Source organism: Osmerus mordax, chromosome 7 (genome assembly GCF_038355195.1).
Source record: "Osmerus mordax isolate fOsmMor3 chromosome 7, fOsmMor3.pri, whole genome shotgun sequence".
Taxonomy (NCBI): domain Eukaryota; kingdom Metazoa; phylum Chordata; class Actinopteri; order Osmeriformes; family Osmeridae; genus Osmerus; species Osmerus mordax.
In genome coordinates, this window is record NC_090056.1 from 9910445 (window position 1) to 9928594 (window position 18150).

The 18150-nt window shown below is 46.3% G+C and overlaps 2 protein-coding genes across 2 annotated transcripts in view; both read right to left on the reverse strand.

Moving 5' to 3' along the window:
• Positions 1–26: 26 nt before the first annotated feature.
• LOC136945272 (zinc finger protein 512B-like) lies at positions 27–15616 on the reverse strand. Its single transcript, XM_067239018.1, has 16 exons — positions 15478–15616; positions 14286–14365; positions 13753–13881; positions 13430–13602; positions 12859–13325; positions 12584–12655; positions 11825–11956; positions 11054–11181; positions 8366–8458; positions 6590–6688; positions 5704–5958; positions 5306–5617; positions 4815–4916; positions 4593–4655; positions 4181–4279; positions 27–3963 (listed from the first exon to the last, which is right to left on the reverse strand). The coding sequence occupies exons 1-16, from the start codon at positions 15614–15616 to the stop codon at positions 3625–3627; spliced, it is 2682 nt and encodes an 893-aa protein (XP_067095119.1). The 3' UTR covers positions 27–3624.
• Positions 15617–17772: 2156 nt separating this feature from the next.
• The window catches only part of LOC136945273 (uridine-cytidine kinase-like 1), a 6298-nt gene continuing 5920 nt past the window's right edge, over positions 17773–18150 (reverse strand). The window contains exon 5 of the mRNA XM_067239019.1: positions 17773–17778. Coding sequence (XP_067095120.1) covers positions 17773–17778 — 6 coding nt within the window. The remainder of the gene's footprint in view (positions 17779–18150) is intronic.

Sequence of the window (18150 nt, forward strand, 5' to 3'; positions counted from 1 at the left end):
ATATAAATTCATAGCATGATCACAAACTTAGTCAACAACATTTTAATTCATTAGTTGAGGGATAATAATGCACAGGTAATACAACAATTTGGAAAAATTGTAACAGTTCAGAATCAGAGAAGGAGTGACGCCTCCCTTCTTAGATAAATAGCTTCATGTCACCTCAGCCCAGACATTATGTCACCTAGGTTCTTACTCTATTTTCTTCCTAGTTTCCATATACTAACAGTTTAACCCACATTTCTGTTGAATGGGAGGGTCTCATTTTACAGTTCATTTTAGGTGACATAAAAATCTAATTATATTGTATTGCAAAACAGTACATTTTCAAAATAAGAGACATCAGAAGCCCGTTAAAATCCAGAACACAGACCTTCAGAAGGGGAAGGAACATTGCTGAAAAAGGGAAGACACATCTGCCTATGGACTCCCCAGGTACAAAAGTCACACCACACACAGCCCAGGTCACTAGAAAGCTCCAACAACACTCCTAATTCAAGCCTATTTCATGGGATAGTAAGTGCACTAAATACAGAAACACACACACACACACACTTCCCAGTCCCATGTTGAGTAGATATTAAAGGACACTCTCGATTTGTTTGTCCACGTATTCTGAAAATCTCAATTAATATTAATGTGCATCATCAAAATTGTTAAAACAACAGTGTCAACACATGACCTATTGTTTATGGACTACAAATCTAATGTTTTTGTACTTTTTTGATTTCAGAAAAAAACATTATCAAAGCAAACAAAGGTATGGGGTGTGAAAAAGTGCTGTTAAATTTAGAAATAACTCTATATTGAAACATTAGCAAGCCAACAAAACCAACAAAATATGGTGTATTGCTGTGTTCTAAACATATTGGTGCAGTTAGCTGGTACTGCAGGATATGTGTTTTCCACATGATCTAGGAAGACAGATAGTAAAGGGCAAGATCAAATATGAAACATTCACCATGGTAAGCAGTGCTAAACTATCCTATTGCAACACCAAAGCTTGCTGGATAAACAACGTTCAATATGACAAACCGATCAAACAAGTGACAAGCAACTCATGAATTCAAACTGTGCTAAATTCAACACTTGACTAGGATCTCTTACTGTTCTTGACATCCAGCCATTATCAAGGTGCTTAATCTTCCAACCTCCATCTCTAGCCCAGAGCTCACAAGGAGAACTCATACTGAGAAGCTCAAAGTACCAGTTAGCACTCATCTATTGTTTGTAGACCAGCCATCCAACCTGGACACAAGGAACACAAGGCTTTCCCACAATGGTAGCAAGAGACAGAAAGAGAGATGTCATCATAACAGAGAGCCAATAGCACTCTGAGTCCCCTCCCTCAATTAATTCAATCTGAGATTCAGAGTTCAATCTGAATGATTCCTGACTATGTGGATGCATCCTGTGGAAAATGGTGACACGTACATCTGATTGGAATGACAGAGAATAAGGCCCCTTTGTTCATGATAGGGCCTGTCTGGAAGGAGGCTGAGGCCAGAGGACCCGGAGGACAAACTGAACAGCATGATCTCTCTCTTCAGCAGTCTCTAAGGTAGAGAAGCAGGTAAAGCACCCTTCATATTCTAACATACTTAATTCTCCTCTCAAGTCACATCTATGTACACATTCAAAGCTTTAACTAGGTAATATACACAAGAGATTATAAAATAGATCTGATCTGTCATTTTCAGCCAGGAGATTTTTTGATTCATGGATATACATTGCAAATATAAATCAAATATTGTATGGAATTTATCCTTTGATCAAATTATTACTATAAGAATTTGTTGGTGGATTCAAGTATCTACTTTGAGAATGTACCATAGCTAAAATATGAATTCGCTGATTGCACACAATAGCTTTTTTATCATAAATTAAACTAAATTTTTCTATTTTCTTTAATCTAAACTAGTAAAGATGAGTCCAACAGCCTCCGATGTGTTGCATTTCTAAGGACCATTATGGCTTAGTGTATTGAGTGAGGTGGTCCTATCTGTTCCAGATTCAACACAGGCCTTGGTTTGAAAATGGGACATGGAAACCTCAATGCTTATTTCTGGATTTCTGGAGACACTGCTGCTGTTTTCAGTTCAGGGGTTATGACCCCCCAGGCTGAAGGTTATGCTTGGACACACTGATCCTATATCTACACCAAGGGGCCACTGAATGTAAGGTAGGGGTGAAAGATTAGCAGTGCTTGTTAAGTGCAAAAGGACATAAGGGGACTGGCAAGAGGTTTGGGTTTAAAGTGCAAGACATTAGCATTTTAACGACCAGGTGTAGGTCAATACATGTAATAACATCTAAATCTTCATTAGCTTTGTTTTTTTTTGTTAAAAGATTATCATCCTTAAACTTTCTATAAAAGACATTTGCTCTATTTTATCAACTCTTTCAAGCAAAAGCATCTTTGACTTTTTCACGCTTCACTTCAACCTTAAGTTCAAAATTGTGGTAACTTAGTTGATTGTGCTGCACACCCCCCTCTCCACTACATATTCATTATTTAGTCATTACAGTGCTATTCCAAAGACAGAAATAAGCAGTTAATGTAGAATAAGGGATTGGAACTTTTTTCCATGTGTACTAGTGCCATTCTGGGTAATGTGCTAGCATACATACACTTATTTTGTGGATATTCTATTGACACACGTTAAACAACCCTAAGTGTACATCTTGTGCCTCATGAATAATCACCAATGTGAAATTGGATGCAGTCTCACACAATCATGTTAAGATGCTCCCAAGAGATTTCAGTGAAAATGATAATATAAAAAACAAAATCCTAGTTTCAGCCAAAGTTTCAAACATTTTAGCTATAAATCCAGGGCACAATGCACAGAAAAGCCTTTGAAGTACCACACTATGTTAAAGTTTGTCTGTTAACAGAAAGGCAAAGAAAAAATAAGGCCAACAAAGATAGAAAAACAACATCATATTGCACAGTGGCAGGCTGTTTGTTAAAGGGTTTCTACTTAAACTTCCAGCTGCCACAATGAAAAATAACAATGAGGAAAAACACATTGCAAATGAGTCAGGATTCAGTTAGACTTTCCTGTCTTGGAAATAACTTTGATTATATTTATATATAGAGATAGAGATATAGATATAGATATTGTATATATACACAGTACATTATATCCGTGGAAAAAACACTAGCAGTAAATGACCTCACCATGCTAATAGAATATCCTTGTAAAACCTCTCAAACACAACATGAACCTACATACATGTAGAGAGAATTACGCTAAAGTCAATTGAAATACTACTTTTCCTTCAAATATGCTATTCATATAGAAATCGGGATTTTAACTTTGATTACAACTAACCCCAGACATGAGTAGAGGAAAACAAATTAACCTTAACAATGGAATGAAGAGAAATAATGAATACTGTTGAATGTCCGGATATGCCAGTAGACACAGAAACCATACATAGGGTTTAAACGCAAAGATCAGAGTGAAATGTAACACATTAACTTATTGGTTAGCTTGTTTAGGGTGGTTTTAGTTTCCTTCTCTGTCCCCAATCCTTGTGTCTTACAGTATGTAATGTCTTTGAGCTTACTGGAGCAATGCTGATAGATTCCGGGCCCCTGGTTCACTGGGAGCCAAGCTACTCTGAAGGGGTCACCTTCTTGGGTTTACCCCGCCTAGTGGCAGGCGGGTTGGGGTGTCTGTTCAGTGTGGGGCTCCCCTTGTCTGTGGAGGCCAGGGTCTGAGTGGGGGTCGGTGTTGGGGTGGAGGCATGAGTGAGGGTAGATGTTGAGTTTTGGGTGGTGCTGGGGGGAGTCTTTGTTTGAACAGCAGCTGCCTCAGGGGGGCGCTCTTTGGGCTTGCGGCCTCTCTTCTTGCCGGCGGTGGCTCCGTTCTTCACCTCCATCTTGATTCCATTGCTCTCTGGAGTTTTGGCCTTATTTGTGATGACCATGTGACTTGCAGCCCGGAACCAGTTCTGAGAGGCAGAACATGGGATATGGAGAGGGAGAGAAAGAGAGGGCACAGGCAACAAGGGGTAAAAAGAACAAAGGCAGAGGTTAATAGGTGTATATGGAATAGACTGAGTTGTGGGTGGGTGAAGTGCACACATACCGTACTAGAAAATATACTTACTGGTTTTGGATTTACACTTACCAGTGTACAGTACCTAAGTGAAAGTGTTCCTGACCTACCTGTGAGTGTGTCTTGCTGATGTGATACTTGACACCACTCTCTGAGCTGAACTCCTTCTGGCAGATCAAACAGGTGTACTTCCCCACATCGCCCCCTCCCTGCAGCATGCAGAAACACACCCAGGTGATGCCAACATAACAAAGACGAGAGGGCATCAAAACACACTGCTCTGATGTCACGTCCCATGATTCTAGATCCTTTCCATAAGCCGACACATGATCTGTTCATCCTGGTGATGTGGTGACTGTTGTATGCCCTCTAATAAGTTAAGCAGTGCATCTCCACTATTGCTCTAAGCCAAAAAGCATTTTCCAATCTGTACAGGATAGAGAGGTGGGAGCTTCGGTAGGACAGGACGGCAACATCAATGGCATCAGTCAGGTGAAACCTGCATGTCGTTGTGGACCATACCTTGTTACAGTTTGCTAAGTGGGCTTTTAGTCCAGACACACTGGAGTAGACAGCTTCACAGCTCTAAAACGGAGAGGAACAAGAACTTAGCCACTACTGTACTCTCCTCATTCTCAGTGTTCTCAAATGTATGATTCACTGCACTCTGAACTGGGTGGCAGTGTTGCGTGTGTTTGACATCAAATGCATCGTTAAATCCAACCAGTTGGTTGGAGGTCTTACTCCGTTGGTGCAGCAAATGAAGCCCTTCTCCTTGACCTCATTCTTCCAGTCCTCCAGCAGCTTGGGACTGAAGTTGGGAAGGCCAGGACGTGTGTAGTTCAGCTGGATGGAGAGTTAAGGGGAAATAGATACATTTACAAGTGTGTGTGTGTGTGCGTGTGGGTGTATTTGTGTTACTTTGTGTTTGCATGCCATATGTTTACCCTAGTCAAGCTATGATGTTGAGAAGTTTTCTCTGATGTGGTTCATGGTGTGTAAATAAATAAGAGTTTGTGTGCATTCATGTGTGTGTTTGTGTGTGTTTGTCATTCTCCTGATAAAATCCAACCTCTTTTGATGTCAAGGACCAGGTGGTGCTGGGATATTTGTTTTAATATTTGTGTGTGGGTGTGTTTGTGTGTTTTTCACCTTTATGTCTACTGAGAGGTTGCCTTTGATGTGTGTGTGTGTGTGTGCACATGTATGTGTGTTTGGTCGCTGTCGGAGCTTACCCTCTTGCTGTCTGGTACCAGGTCATCTTTGATGCGACGCTTGGTTCCCCAGTCCTTGGCCAGCTCGTCCTCTGCTATCTCCTGGAGGTGGAACACTGCTACCTGGGCAGACCGCCGGCGCACCCTGCCACTGGGGGTCCGCTCAAAGTCCTCCCCCAGACCCTCACCTTCCCTATCTCTTCCCCTCTCCCTCTCCCTGACCTCCCTGTCTCGCTCCTTCCCTCGCCCAGCAGGCCTCTGTGGCCATTCCTCCCTCCTCTCCGTCTGGCTCGGCTCTCTTCTTCCCGCCAGCGGAGCTTCCTCTGGGCTTACCTGGAGGACAGGGAGAGCACACCGGTCAGGGCCCTGGAGGAGAAGCTCTCCAGCCAGTCCCAGCCTGAACCCTGTGGGATCCTTACCCTGTCTCTGCCCGTGCTGTTGGAGGTGGCGTTGTTGTTGGTGGTGGGCGTGGCCGTGGGAGGGGTGGCGCTGGTGGTGGCTGTGGTTGGAGGGTGCTCGGTGCGGAGATGGTAGTCCCTGCCTGCCTTGGAGCGGTAGGTCTTGCCACAGTGCTGACACAGGAACACAGGCTTGTCCTCCTCAGACAGCTCCCTGCCACAGCGCTTCTGGTGGTACTGGTAGCCCATCAGGCTGGAGAAGTGGGCCGAGCATCCCTGTGTATGTGTGTGTGTGTGTGTGGTGGGGGGATAACATGGAAAATAAGGAGACACATTCAATTGGAAATCAGGTTAGTGGAACACAGCAAAATCTGATGGAAAACGATCTTTGTGTTTTGTGTGGCTGGGAGATATCGAGGAGACGAAAATGGTGAGTATGAAGTATGATGAAGTGTCTTTCTGAGAGTCTGCTTTCAGCCTCTCTCTTCTCTTCTCTGTCATTTTTTTTGCACTAGAGCGTGAGTAATTGGAAACAGAGTGTTGATGTGGGCTCGGGCATCATGACAAGAGAGAGGGAAATGAAAGTAAGGAGAGAAAGAGAGATGTATAAGAGTGTAAGAGGCATGAAGAGAGGGACAGAATGGTTTAGTGGATGAGATGCGGTGAGGGATGGAAAGACGGGAGACATAAGGTAGAGAGAGGAGGGGGGGGGGGGTAATTGGCAAAACTGGCTGGCAAAGAGAAAGATAAACAAATCAAGTAAAAAAACAGAGATACTGAAGATAAAAGGTAAAGAAGGGGGTAGTGGAGAATGGGAAAGAAAGAGAGGTTAAAGAGAGAGATTAAAAAGAGGAGAGAGAAAGACCGAGAGAGAGAAGAAAAGACAGAAAAGGAGGAGAGTACATACCTCACTAGGACACTTGATTCGACCCATCTGTTTGAGCACTCTGCGCAGCCTCTCTCTCTCCTCCTGCTCGTCCCCCGTCTGGCCCTCACTCCCCGAGGGCTGAGGGGGAACAAACACAGCGTTGCACCAGTGTGTCCCCACAAAACACCTCCCCCTCCCTACTAAAGACCCAGCTCCCAAAAATGTGTTTACCATCTATGATGCTCACAACTTGCCAGAATCATTAAATGGTTTCATGGTGAGGCTCTTACTCAAGGCATGTTTATGACAACTGTCAAACTAATGTTTGACAGACCCTCTATACCCAAAGTAAATCATGTCACGCTCAGACCCGCAGGCAACAGAACAGACACTTCCAGCAGCCTTTAATTTAGCTAGGCAGAGTAAAGGAAAAAAAACACAAACATGTATTTTTAAATCTTTATCAGCAAGAGAGAGCGCAGCGCATAAGGAAGGGAACAAAGTGGAGAAAGAGTAAAACCAGAGATAGTGCCAGAGATAAATAGGAGAGAGAGATACGGGGAAGGAGAGAGAGTTGGGGCAGAGAGAGAATATGTAAGAGACTGAAAGAGTGAGAGAAAGAGACATGGGAGAGATGTACATGGCAAGAATGATTAAAGGAAAGAGAGATGGAAAGAGACAGAGGTTGGGGTAGTGAGAGATAGAAGAGAGGGGTATCATAGAAGAGTCGGTGGCAGCAAGGTCAAACCCAGCAGGTGACCTCTGTCCTTCTGTCATCCTGCTGAGGTTTCCCACGCTGCACTGAGGCTCGACCATGTGACTAGAGGACACACTGGGCACAGATTAGCAGCAACAACACCTCTGAGTACGGTGGTTAAAGGACAACCAGCCTTGATTAAACTTTGTTTCCCAAAATGAAGGAAGTTTTTCTGAGGTCTAGACTGTCAAATGGCTGGCAACAAAGTTTATTTTAACATCCCAAGACAGTTTAATCTAGCAGTTCTGGGTGAGTCAGTATTCATAAAGGATTGGTGACTATGGTTCTAGAACGCACACTGTTGTGTCTCCTCTACTGCAAGCCAGCAGAGCAGCCAGTAAGGTCATAGGACAATAAGCCCAGAATGAAGAAAAATTAGATATCTCCAACAGCTTTTTCACCTCTACATACAACATAAATCATCTCCATAACGGTATCTGCTACTGTTTGATAGTACACACACACACACACACTCTCACGCACACACATCCACACACACTCTCACGCATGAACACACACACAAAACAAACTCGAGTTTGGTCCATTAATCTTTCATGATACTTTTGAAACAGCCAATGGTGAATAATTCAACCATCTTCATTAGAGAAGCATCAAGCTAATGCAGGAGAGGCATGCTAATATCCTAATGAAGCTCCTTGCTGCAGATTATACACAGCTTCCAATAGAAGAGGAGAACGCCCTCGACAAGCATATCAATCACGTGTTCATCTGCCAGCAGCAGGCCTGCTCTCTGGAGCTTTCTCTTCATGTTGGTCTGCAGACTGAGTCTGAACCCAGCCAGCTCTGGTGTCTGCTGGTAGAATCCCTCTACTGGGGACTGGGTCAGTGTGTCAGTAATGAAACTGGACCCATCTGACCCACATAGACCCTGTCCTAAATCAGACCCTGGACTAGATTTGAAAGTCAATGTTCAAGGATCAACATCAAGACCTTTCACCTAGTGTCCACTACTGGCAGACAACTGCAGTCCCAACTATAGACAGCCAACCATGAATGTGAATGTATGAGTGTGTTTACATTTGTGTGTGCGTGAGTACCTTGGTGCTGTGTTCAGCCATCATGTGGTAGTTGAGACCGGCCTTGGACCTGAACTGTTTCTGGCACTGTTGGCACTTCAGGGCGTCTTGGAGCTGTAGGGGTGAAAGGTCACACAGGTCACAGAGAGGTCAGACAAAGTCTGCTTTCTGCCCTAGCTTCTCCTGAGGGTGATCTTTATCTGAACATCTTCACAACAGTGGTTACTGTCTGACAGATACAAAATTATTGATTACAGGAGAGCATGCAGGAGTCTGAGAGGTCCTACCAGAGAGAGGCCCTACCAGAGAGAGGGCCTACCAGAGAGAGGGCCTACCAGAGAGAGGGCCTACCAGAGAGAGGCCCTACCAGAGAGAGGGCCTACCAGAGAGAGGCCCTACCAGAGAGAGGGCCTACCAGAGAGAGGGCCTACCAGAGAGAGGCCCTACCAGAGAGAGGGCCTACCAGAGAGAGGCCCTACCAGAGAGAGGGCCTACCAGAGAGACGCCCTACCAGAGAGAGGGCCTACCAGAGAGAGGGCCTACCAGAGAGAGGGCCTACCACAGAGAGGGCCTACCAGAGAGAGGCCCTACCAGAGAGAGTGCCTCCCAGAGAGAGGGCCTCCCACAGAGAGGCCCTACCAGAGAGAGGGCCTCCCAGAGAGAGGGCCTCCCAACGAGAGGCCCTACCAGAGAGAGGCCCAGTGCTACAGTATTGATCTGAAGGAGAAGGTGTTTTTTTCTGTAAGTGACCCTGATCTAATGAGCTGGTTCTATCACTGTGTAATGGCAGCACTGTCACTTTTTATAGAGTCCTACAGACCGCTGGGCCAGGGCTCCATTAAAACCCTCTCCTTTTAATAAGGAGCCTAGAAAGGCACTAACAGGTCTGACCTAAGGACCAATCAGAGGAGCTTTTACTGCTGATTCACATCCACCTGCTATTGATACACTCTCCAATGACCCATTGACTAATCCCCTCTCCTCTGTCTCCATCACCATCACACCCATACAAGGAACAATAGAACACCACACGTTCTACAAGCCGTCCTCCACACCACTTTCCTTGTCTTTCAGATCAGAGCACACAAGGTACTTTAGAGGGCACCAGGGGGAAGAAGCAGCTTCAGACTATTAAAATGCAACCACAGTATTCTTTGCCCAGATTTCCAATCAATACCCTCTGTCTAAGGGTATTGATCTCCACTCCGGCAGTGACAGCTAGGGGTCCTCAGAGAGAGGTGTCTAGTCGCATGCCTGAATCATTCCCGTCCCTGGAGCTGAGGTGAGGGTTATCCAGAAGGCCACAACACCTGGCCAGGGGGAGGGGCTTGAGCTCACGACAGCAGGTGAGAGGGAACACACACACCCTCAACACATTCAACTGGAGAGTTAGAATACCAGCCTGCTTTATACTGACATAAAGAGGGATTGGGATTTTGGATGAATTTGGAAAAGTAGTGTTCAGTAGGAACAGATTTTGCGATGACAAGACCATTTGTAATACATTTGCAGAACTCCCTTTATAACATATGGTAAGTTAAGTTAAAATAGAGGCCAGGTCCATTACATTCTTCACTATTGTGTAAGTGGCACTGAATAGAAAACAGATGAACCACTCAATCAAAAATGAAACTGTGACAACATATGGAATAGGATTTAGGGTGAGTGTTAACTTATGTATGGCGGTTTAGTAAATTCAACAGAGAGTGGGAAACTGTATTTCCTTCTTACTTAAATGAAATGCAGATGTGTTGAAGCTGTCACAGTGGATGATGCTACGTGGCAGCCAGCCACTGTATACTGTACTGTAATCTCCACACCTGAGGTACCACTGTATACCGTACTGTAATCTGCACACCTTAGGTACCACTGTATACCGTACTGTAATCTGCACACTTTAGGTACCACTGTATACCGTACTGTAATCTGCACACCTGAGGTACCACTGTATACCGTACTGTAATCTGCACACCAGAGGTACCACTGTATACTGTACTGTAATCTCCACACCTGAGGTACCACTGTATACCGTACTGTAATCTGCACACCTGAGTTACCACTGTATACTGTACTGTAATCTCCACACCTTAGGTACCACTGTATACCGTACTGTAATCTGCACACCTGAGTTACCACTGTATACTGTACTGTAATCTGCACACCTGAGGTACCACTGTATACTGTACTGTAATCTGCACACCTTAGGTACCACTGTATACCGTACTGTAATCTGCTCACCTGAGGTACCACTGTATACCGTACTGTAATCTGCACACCTGAGGTACCACTGTATACCGTACTGTAATCTGCACACCTGAGGTACCACTGTGTACCGTACTGTAATCTGCACACCTGAGGTACCACTGTATACCGTACTGTAATCTGCACACCTTAGGTACCACTGTATACCGTACTGTAATCTGCCCACCTGAGGTACCACTGTATACCGTACTGTAATTTGCACACCTTAGGTACCACTGTATACCGTACTGTAATCTGCACACTTTAGGTACCACTGTATACCGTACTGTAATCTGCACACTTTAGGTACCACTGTATACCGTACTGTAATATCTACATCTAAGGTACCACAGTATACCGTACTGTAATCTGCACACTTTAGGTACCACTGTATACCGTACTGTAATATCTACATCTGAGGTACCACTGTATACCGTACTGTAATATCTACATCTGAGGTCCTCTCACCTTCTGGCAGATCTCCATGTGCTTCTTGAGTCCAGGCACCGTCTTCCTGGTGACGATGGAGCAGGTGGGACAGACCACCTGACCACGCTCTGAGATGGCCTGGTGCCACTGGACATCTGGGGGAGGACCTGCCAACCAATCAGTCAATTCATCAAACCGTAACATGGTTGTTTAAGGCACGGGAGGGGAATGGAATCAGTCTGCCTTAATGAATCAGGGGCAAACTACACATGTAGTGTACCAGAGCAAACTAAACATGTGGTGTACCAGAGCAAACTAGACATGTGGTGTACCAGAGCAAACTAGACATGTGGTGTACCAGAGCAAACTAAACATGTGGTGTACCAGAGCAAACTAGACATGTGGTGTACCAGAGCAAACTAGACATGTGGTGTACCAGAGCAAACTAGACATGGGGTGTACCAGAGCCAACTAGACATGTGGTGTACCAGAGCCAACTAGACATGTGGTGTACCAGAGCAAACTAGACATGTGGTGTAAACTAGACATGTGGTGTACCAGAGCAAACTAGACATGTGGTGTACCAGAGCAAACTAGACATGTGGTGTACCAGAACAAACTAGACATGTGGTGTACCAGAGAAAACTAGACATGTGGTGTACCAGAACAAACTAGACATGTGGTGTACCAGAACAAACTAGACATGTGGTGTAAACTAGACATGTGGTGTACCAGAGCAAACTAGACATGTGGTGTACCAGAGCAAACTAGACATGTGGTGTACCAGAGCAAACTAGACATGTGGTGTACCAGAGCTGAGGGGGGCGGTGTCCCTCCTGGAGGCCGAGGCTGGGGGCTTCCTCTGGGCCTCCTCACTGTGAAGACCTCCTTCTGCCCTCTTCACACGGCCTGCCTTTAGCTTCTCCTCCACCTTGGTCATACCTGCAACAGAGAGAAAGAGAGAGAGAGAGAGAGAGAGAGAGAGAGAGAGAGAGAGAGAGAGAGAGAGAGAGAGAGAGAGAGAGAGAGAGAGAATCAACAGTAAATAGAAGAACCGCTTGGTCAAAGAGTTCAAACATCTGTGTCAGTGTCATCTTGTGCTTTGTGAATGTGTACAATGTCAGTCATTTAGCTGACAGAGTGTGAATAAGATAAATGTGCGTCATAGTAGTGTTTGTGTGTGTGTGCGTGTGTGTGTATGTGTGAGTGTATGTGTGTGTGGTGTGCTACAGTATGTCTGGTGTGTGGTGTTGAGTGTGAGTCACTGAGACTTTAGCAGGATATGAAACACCTCTGTATCGCCCAATTAACAGGCCACTACCATCTGTAACACCTGCACAGGGGGATTAATACACAGTCACACACTATGCCTAATGGTATCCATTGCAGTGTTGAAATAGTTCCCCCTACTTCTACTATGAGTGCATTTGTCCCCCTCCAGACGATTAGATGAATCATCAAAGGGAGCTTAATGTAGCCTACTGTAATGAGTCAATATAAATGAGGCATAACCAAAGTGTCCAACAGCAACTGTGTCAAAACACGGGTGAGACAAAATGGAAAAGAAACCTTTCAATCCAAATGTTCCTGAGATGGAAGGCTGCTCTCCAGTGAACTTCTTGGGGGTTTTTTGCTTCCGTCCTGGCTCAAGAGGAATACAGAGATCAAGACATGGTCAAACACACATCAACTCGTTCCTAACAGTGCTCCATAGTAGCCTAACTCACTAAGAATGTGTAGTATTTATGTTCATTTAGCAGGCACTTTTGTCACTTTGTCACGCAATGTTGTATACCTATGCTTGTGTGCAGTAATGTGTCACCCTCCAGGTGTGGAAATCTTACTGTGCCTCATCCTCTCAGGGTCCTCGTCAGTGAAGGGGGGGGGCAGGCTGCCCCCCTCGCTCTCGCTGCCCCCGGGGGTGACGGGGGAGGAGTCAGAAGACGACAGCCGCTGCTGAGTCTGGTACTGCAGTGCAGCCTGCTGGGAGTGTGAGGTGTGTGAGGTGTGTGAGGTGTGTGAGGTGTGTGAGGTGTGTGAGGTTTGAGAGGTGTGTGAGGTGTGTGAGGTATAAGAGGTGTGCGAGGGGTGTGAGGTTTGAGAGGTGTGTGAGGTGTGAGAGGTGTGCGAGGGGTGTGAGGTGTGCGAGGGGTGTGAGGTGTGTAAGGTGTGCGAGGTGTGCGAGGTGTGTGTGTGCTGTTTCCTCTCTGCTCTCTGGGGGGCCACCTCCCCGTTCTGGGAGGGAGAGGACATTTCATGGGTCTTCTTCACTTTGAAGAACACTGGCGAGGGCGGGCTGTTCTCCAAAGGCCTGGAGAGGAAGACAGCGACAGAGTTGAAGAAACTGAACCGTGAGATGGGATGAGAGAGGTGTAACAGCTGTCTGGAGGGGACGGGAGGCTGACTGCAGGTCACCTTTTCTTGGGGGCGGCCTTGATGGGACTCTTCTGCAGTTTGGACTCTGACTTGGTTTCGGTGGTGACTCTCTCTGGGTGGTTCCACAGCTTGTGCTTCTGCAGGCGGACCTTGGTGGCAAACACAGCCTCGCAGTATGGACAGCCGTGACTAAGCTTCTCTGCTAGGGGAGCCTAGCAGAGGGGAGGCAGGGGAGAGACAAAGGGGAATGAGCAGGGGATGGGATTCCTCTGGATAAAGGAGGGAGGGAAGGAGAGGGGGTTGGGGTGAGGAGTGGGCTGGAGGCTGAGGAGGGTTGAGGGGAGGGGAGGGCCATGTCCTACCCCCTGGCAGCGCTGGTAGTGGTACTTGAGGCCGTAGATGCTGGGGAACTCTAACCAGCAGCCTGAGCTCGGACACTTTACCCTGGAACGCCTCTTAAACTCCTCCTTCCACTGAACCATCATGTGGGACTGCACAGGTGAGAGAGAGAGAGAGACAGAGAGACAGAGAGGGTGAGAGAGAGAGAGTGAGAGAGAGAGAGAGAGAGAGAGAGAGAGAGACAGACAGACAGACAGACAGACAGACAGACAGAGAGAGAGAGAGAGAGAGAGAGAGAGAGAGAGAGAGAGAGAGAGACAGACAGACAGACAGACAGAGAGGGTGAGAGAGAACAAGAAAAAGAGAAGCAGAGAAACAGACAATAGAGAGGGAGAGGGAACATGTTCCAGTAAACACACTGGAAAACACAACACACGTTGCAATAGACAAAACAGACTGTTGGACTGGTGCAGATCCATGATACTGTGTATGTGCAGCACACAGTGGAGCAGGACTGGGCCAACACCCACACTTCAGAGAGGGATCAGGTACTCACAGGGATACTCCTGAGCTCCTGCACTTCTGCTCGAGGACGCCCTTTCTTCTTCCCCTCCACCCGCTCACCACACAGCGGGCCTGGCAGAGAGAGAAGACAGAGAAGAGATGATTTAGAATACAGTATATATGTCATTCCTTTTTTATTTATCACTGTACCCCTGTGCTGAATACTTCACTTCTCATCTGACTTGATCTGGAATGTCTGACATAGTTGTTGTGATCTTAACAAAGGAACAACGCTGGCACATTGTTCAATAAAAAAGCAGTGCAGGCCCAGTTGTGGTGGCAAGTTAAATAGTGCTCAGCTGTGTGTGTGAGTGTGTGTTTGTGTTTGTGTCAGAGAGGCAGTGTGGGTAAAGGCCATTCCCTGAGCAAAATAAATCACCTATAAATCACCACTGCCTACGAACCTCTGACACAGCGCAGAGAGGACACCCTGCCATAGCTGTGGAATCTCCCTCTCTCTCTCCCCCTCTCTCTCACTCTCACACTCTCTCCCTGATTCACACCCCCTCTCTCTCTCCCCCCCTCTCTCTCACTCTCACACTCTCTCCCTGATTCACACCCCCTCTCTCTCTCCCCCTCTCGCTCACTCTCACACTCTCTCCCTGATTCACACCCCCTCTCTCTCTCCCCCTCTCTCTCACTCTCACACTCTCTCCCTGATTCAAACCCCCCCTCTCTCTCCCCCTCTCCCTTTCACTTTGTCACTTTTTTTTTCTTCCCTCTTACCAAGTCCCTCTCCTTTAGCACATTATCTCTCCCTCGCTTGCTTTTCTATTCCCTGCTATTTCTCTCTCCCAACTCCTTCTCCCTCTCGCTCTCTCACATCCCACTTGCTCTCTTGTTCCCCCACTCCCTGAGTGAGGAGGACAGGTTGCCTCATTATTGCTCCCTTCTCTGCTACAATTAGATCTGTGCTCCAGTGTCCCTCCACCCCACTGCTCTGTGCTGCCACATCACTGCTGCTACGCTGCCCCCCTACCCGGAGAGAGAGGGAGGGCTGGGGGAGGGTACAGAGGCAAGGGGGCGCTGAGAGGACAGGCGGAAGGAGGGGAAAACAGGGGGTGGAGAGGAGAGCGCTCCAATCTAAACAGCAGTACGAACTACAGCTGCTTTCCATCCTCAGACATGACCCCGCCCCCCCCGGTCGCCGTGCGCCAGAGCTTCCTGCCCTTCGTTAATGTGACAGAGCTGGCCGGGCCACAGCAACATGAAGGAGAACAGGGGCTGCTGCTGGTTGCATCCAGCCGGCGGCGTCCGAGCCACAGAGGAAACAGACAGCGTTCTCCAACTCATGTCTGACTCGATGTGATGCTCCAGCAACATGACCTGCGTATGTGTCTCTGTCAGCATGGTGACACCCCCACCTCCAGTGCTGTACTACCTGTCAGAGGGAGACGGCACAGGGCTGCAGGCTGGTGGAAACCATCTCCTGTCTAGATCAGGGCCTGCCTGCCTGCCTCTGACTGAGGGGATTATGGAAAGGGTAGAGGATTTCTATCCTAAATGAATTGACTTTATGTAATCATTATTCATATGAAAACAGCTCATGTTAGCTAAAGGATTTCCTTCATCTCTGATCTCTCTCTCTCATCAGACATGTCTACTAAGGGTGTGTGTGTCTGTGTGTTCTCAAACACTGGTTAGGGATTACACGTAATCTTTAGCTTTCCCTTATGATAATAAACTTGAAGATGAATGGGAAACCAAAAGGTAATCATAAAAAGGTTTATGAAAGACAAGCATACACACATGCAAATGAATACACTACAGGCATGCACACACACACACACAGATACGCAAACACTACATTAGGATAATGTAATGGTGACATGTTTGCTAACATTCTTTGGGCATAATTTAGAGGCTGTCACACCTAGAGACTCACACACATATAAAATAGCACACACACAATCACTTTGCTAACAGTTGTGGGAGGAGAAGGCTGAGTCTTTAGGGTAGCATGTTACTGTAATATTCTCAAGGCAAATGAGGATTTCTCTATTAAATGTCTGGGTAGCAGCTGGAGAGGTGATTCAGTCATACGGTGCAGCTCTTGTGCTGAGGAGGAAATTGAGCGTGCATTTTAATTCCTGTCTCAGAAAATAAAGGTCTCTTAAAAAAGGCATAATTAATGAATTCCGCTCTTGGGGAAGATATGTTCCTGTTGCTATGGGAATAAGATCCACTTGTCTTAGCTACCACTGTTGGGCCTCTTTGCAGTACATAAACATCCAAAACACACACACACAAACACACACACAGGCATACAGTGCACTCATGCGATATTGTTCATCCACACTCAACATATTTTTTTTATCATTATTGATTAAACTTTCTCAGGTCAAAAAAGAAGAGAGGAGAGTAGATGAGATGAGGGATAAAGAGAAGCGATGAAGTATAACAGAATACAATTAAAAAGGGAAAGTGAACGAACAAAACAAAATACAATAAAAGACAAGTGAAGAAATTAGCAGAGTAGGCAGGGCCCAGGAGTGCTGCCAGCTGCTTAATGATCTCAAATAACCCCTGAGCTTGCCTAGCTACGCCTGTGACTGTCTCCCTTACACACACACACACACACACACATGCACACACCCAAACACACAAACACACGCGGTAGCAGAGAACAGTCATTTGTTTTCCTCCTAACACACAGGAGCCTTTGTCTCCTTCTGTGAGGTTTGGAAAACAGGCCGATCGTATAGCTCCGTGTCAATGCAACGGTGTTTGAGTTAGACGCCTCAGAACCACAGATTACAAACACACCTACTGTAAATGAATACCATGTTAATACAACCAGCTCCTAGAGCAGCAGCGTTTCAGCATGAGTCTGTTTAAGCGGATCCCAGTCTTGGAGTGTCTGCAACAGCTGGACCCAACAGTTGCCTCTTTCTTCCTCCCCTATTTGGCTGGGCACCATTTTCCTGACACCCCTCCCCTCCTGGTTCTCCCTCTCTCTACAGGCTCTGACAACACGTTTTCACCCGTCAACTTTATTTGACTGTTTTCCGCCTGTAAATTGTTCTCTCTGACATAGTATTTTCTCTCTATCTCTCACTTCCTTTTTTCCCCCTCTCTCTCAAATTTGATCCCACTCCTCAGCCTGTTCATCTTCTCTCTCTCTCTCTCTCTTCTCTCTCTCTCTCTCTCTTCTCTCTCTCTCTCTCTCTCTCTCTCTCTCTCTCTCTCTATCTCTCTCAGACACACACACACACACACACAAAGGCACACACATTCCTCTCTCTGCATATGTCTTCATAATCCCTTCTCTCTCCCATCTCTCCCACTCCTGCCAGACTCCAGACATGAACTGTAGGAAGCAGACAGGAGGAACATCTTTAAACGCTGCTGCTCACACACACAAACACTCCAGGTAACCCAGACACATTCGTTTTCCTTTTCTCTCTGTATCACACACCTCCATTCATACATGCACTTACAGACACACAAACACACACACACACACACACAAAAGAGATTTACTTCTGCATTCAAAAGCACAACATGCACAACAGGACTTTCGCTATGAGCCCAGAAACCCCACACAGCTCAACGGTGGGGATATCAGTTTACCAGCTAGGCTAAACCGCAATTAAAACAGCAGAATCAACAGAAAACCCAACACACATACAGTTCTGCTGCATTATCTGGAGACTAACACAGTCCTGCATTCTAGGCCTTGCATTGATTCCAGAACATACAGTACATCACTGTCTCGAGCACCACTTGCACACATGTCTGCTCTGGAGCATATCAGCGCAGTTGGCCCAAAGCCAAGCTGTTTGCTGTCATCCAATCATAGTACTGCATCTCTGGCAGACTGTTCACATGTGACAGGATCCCTCACTCAATAGTCG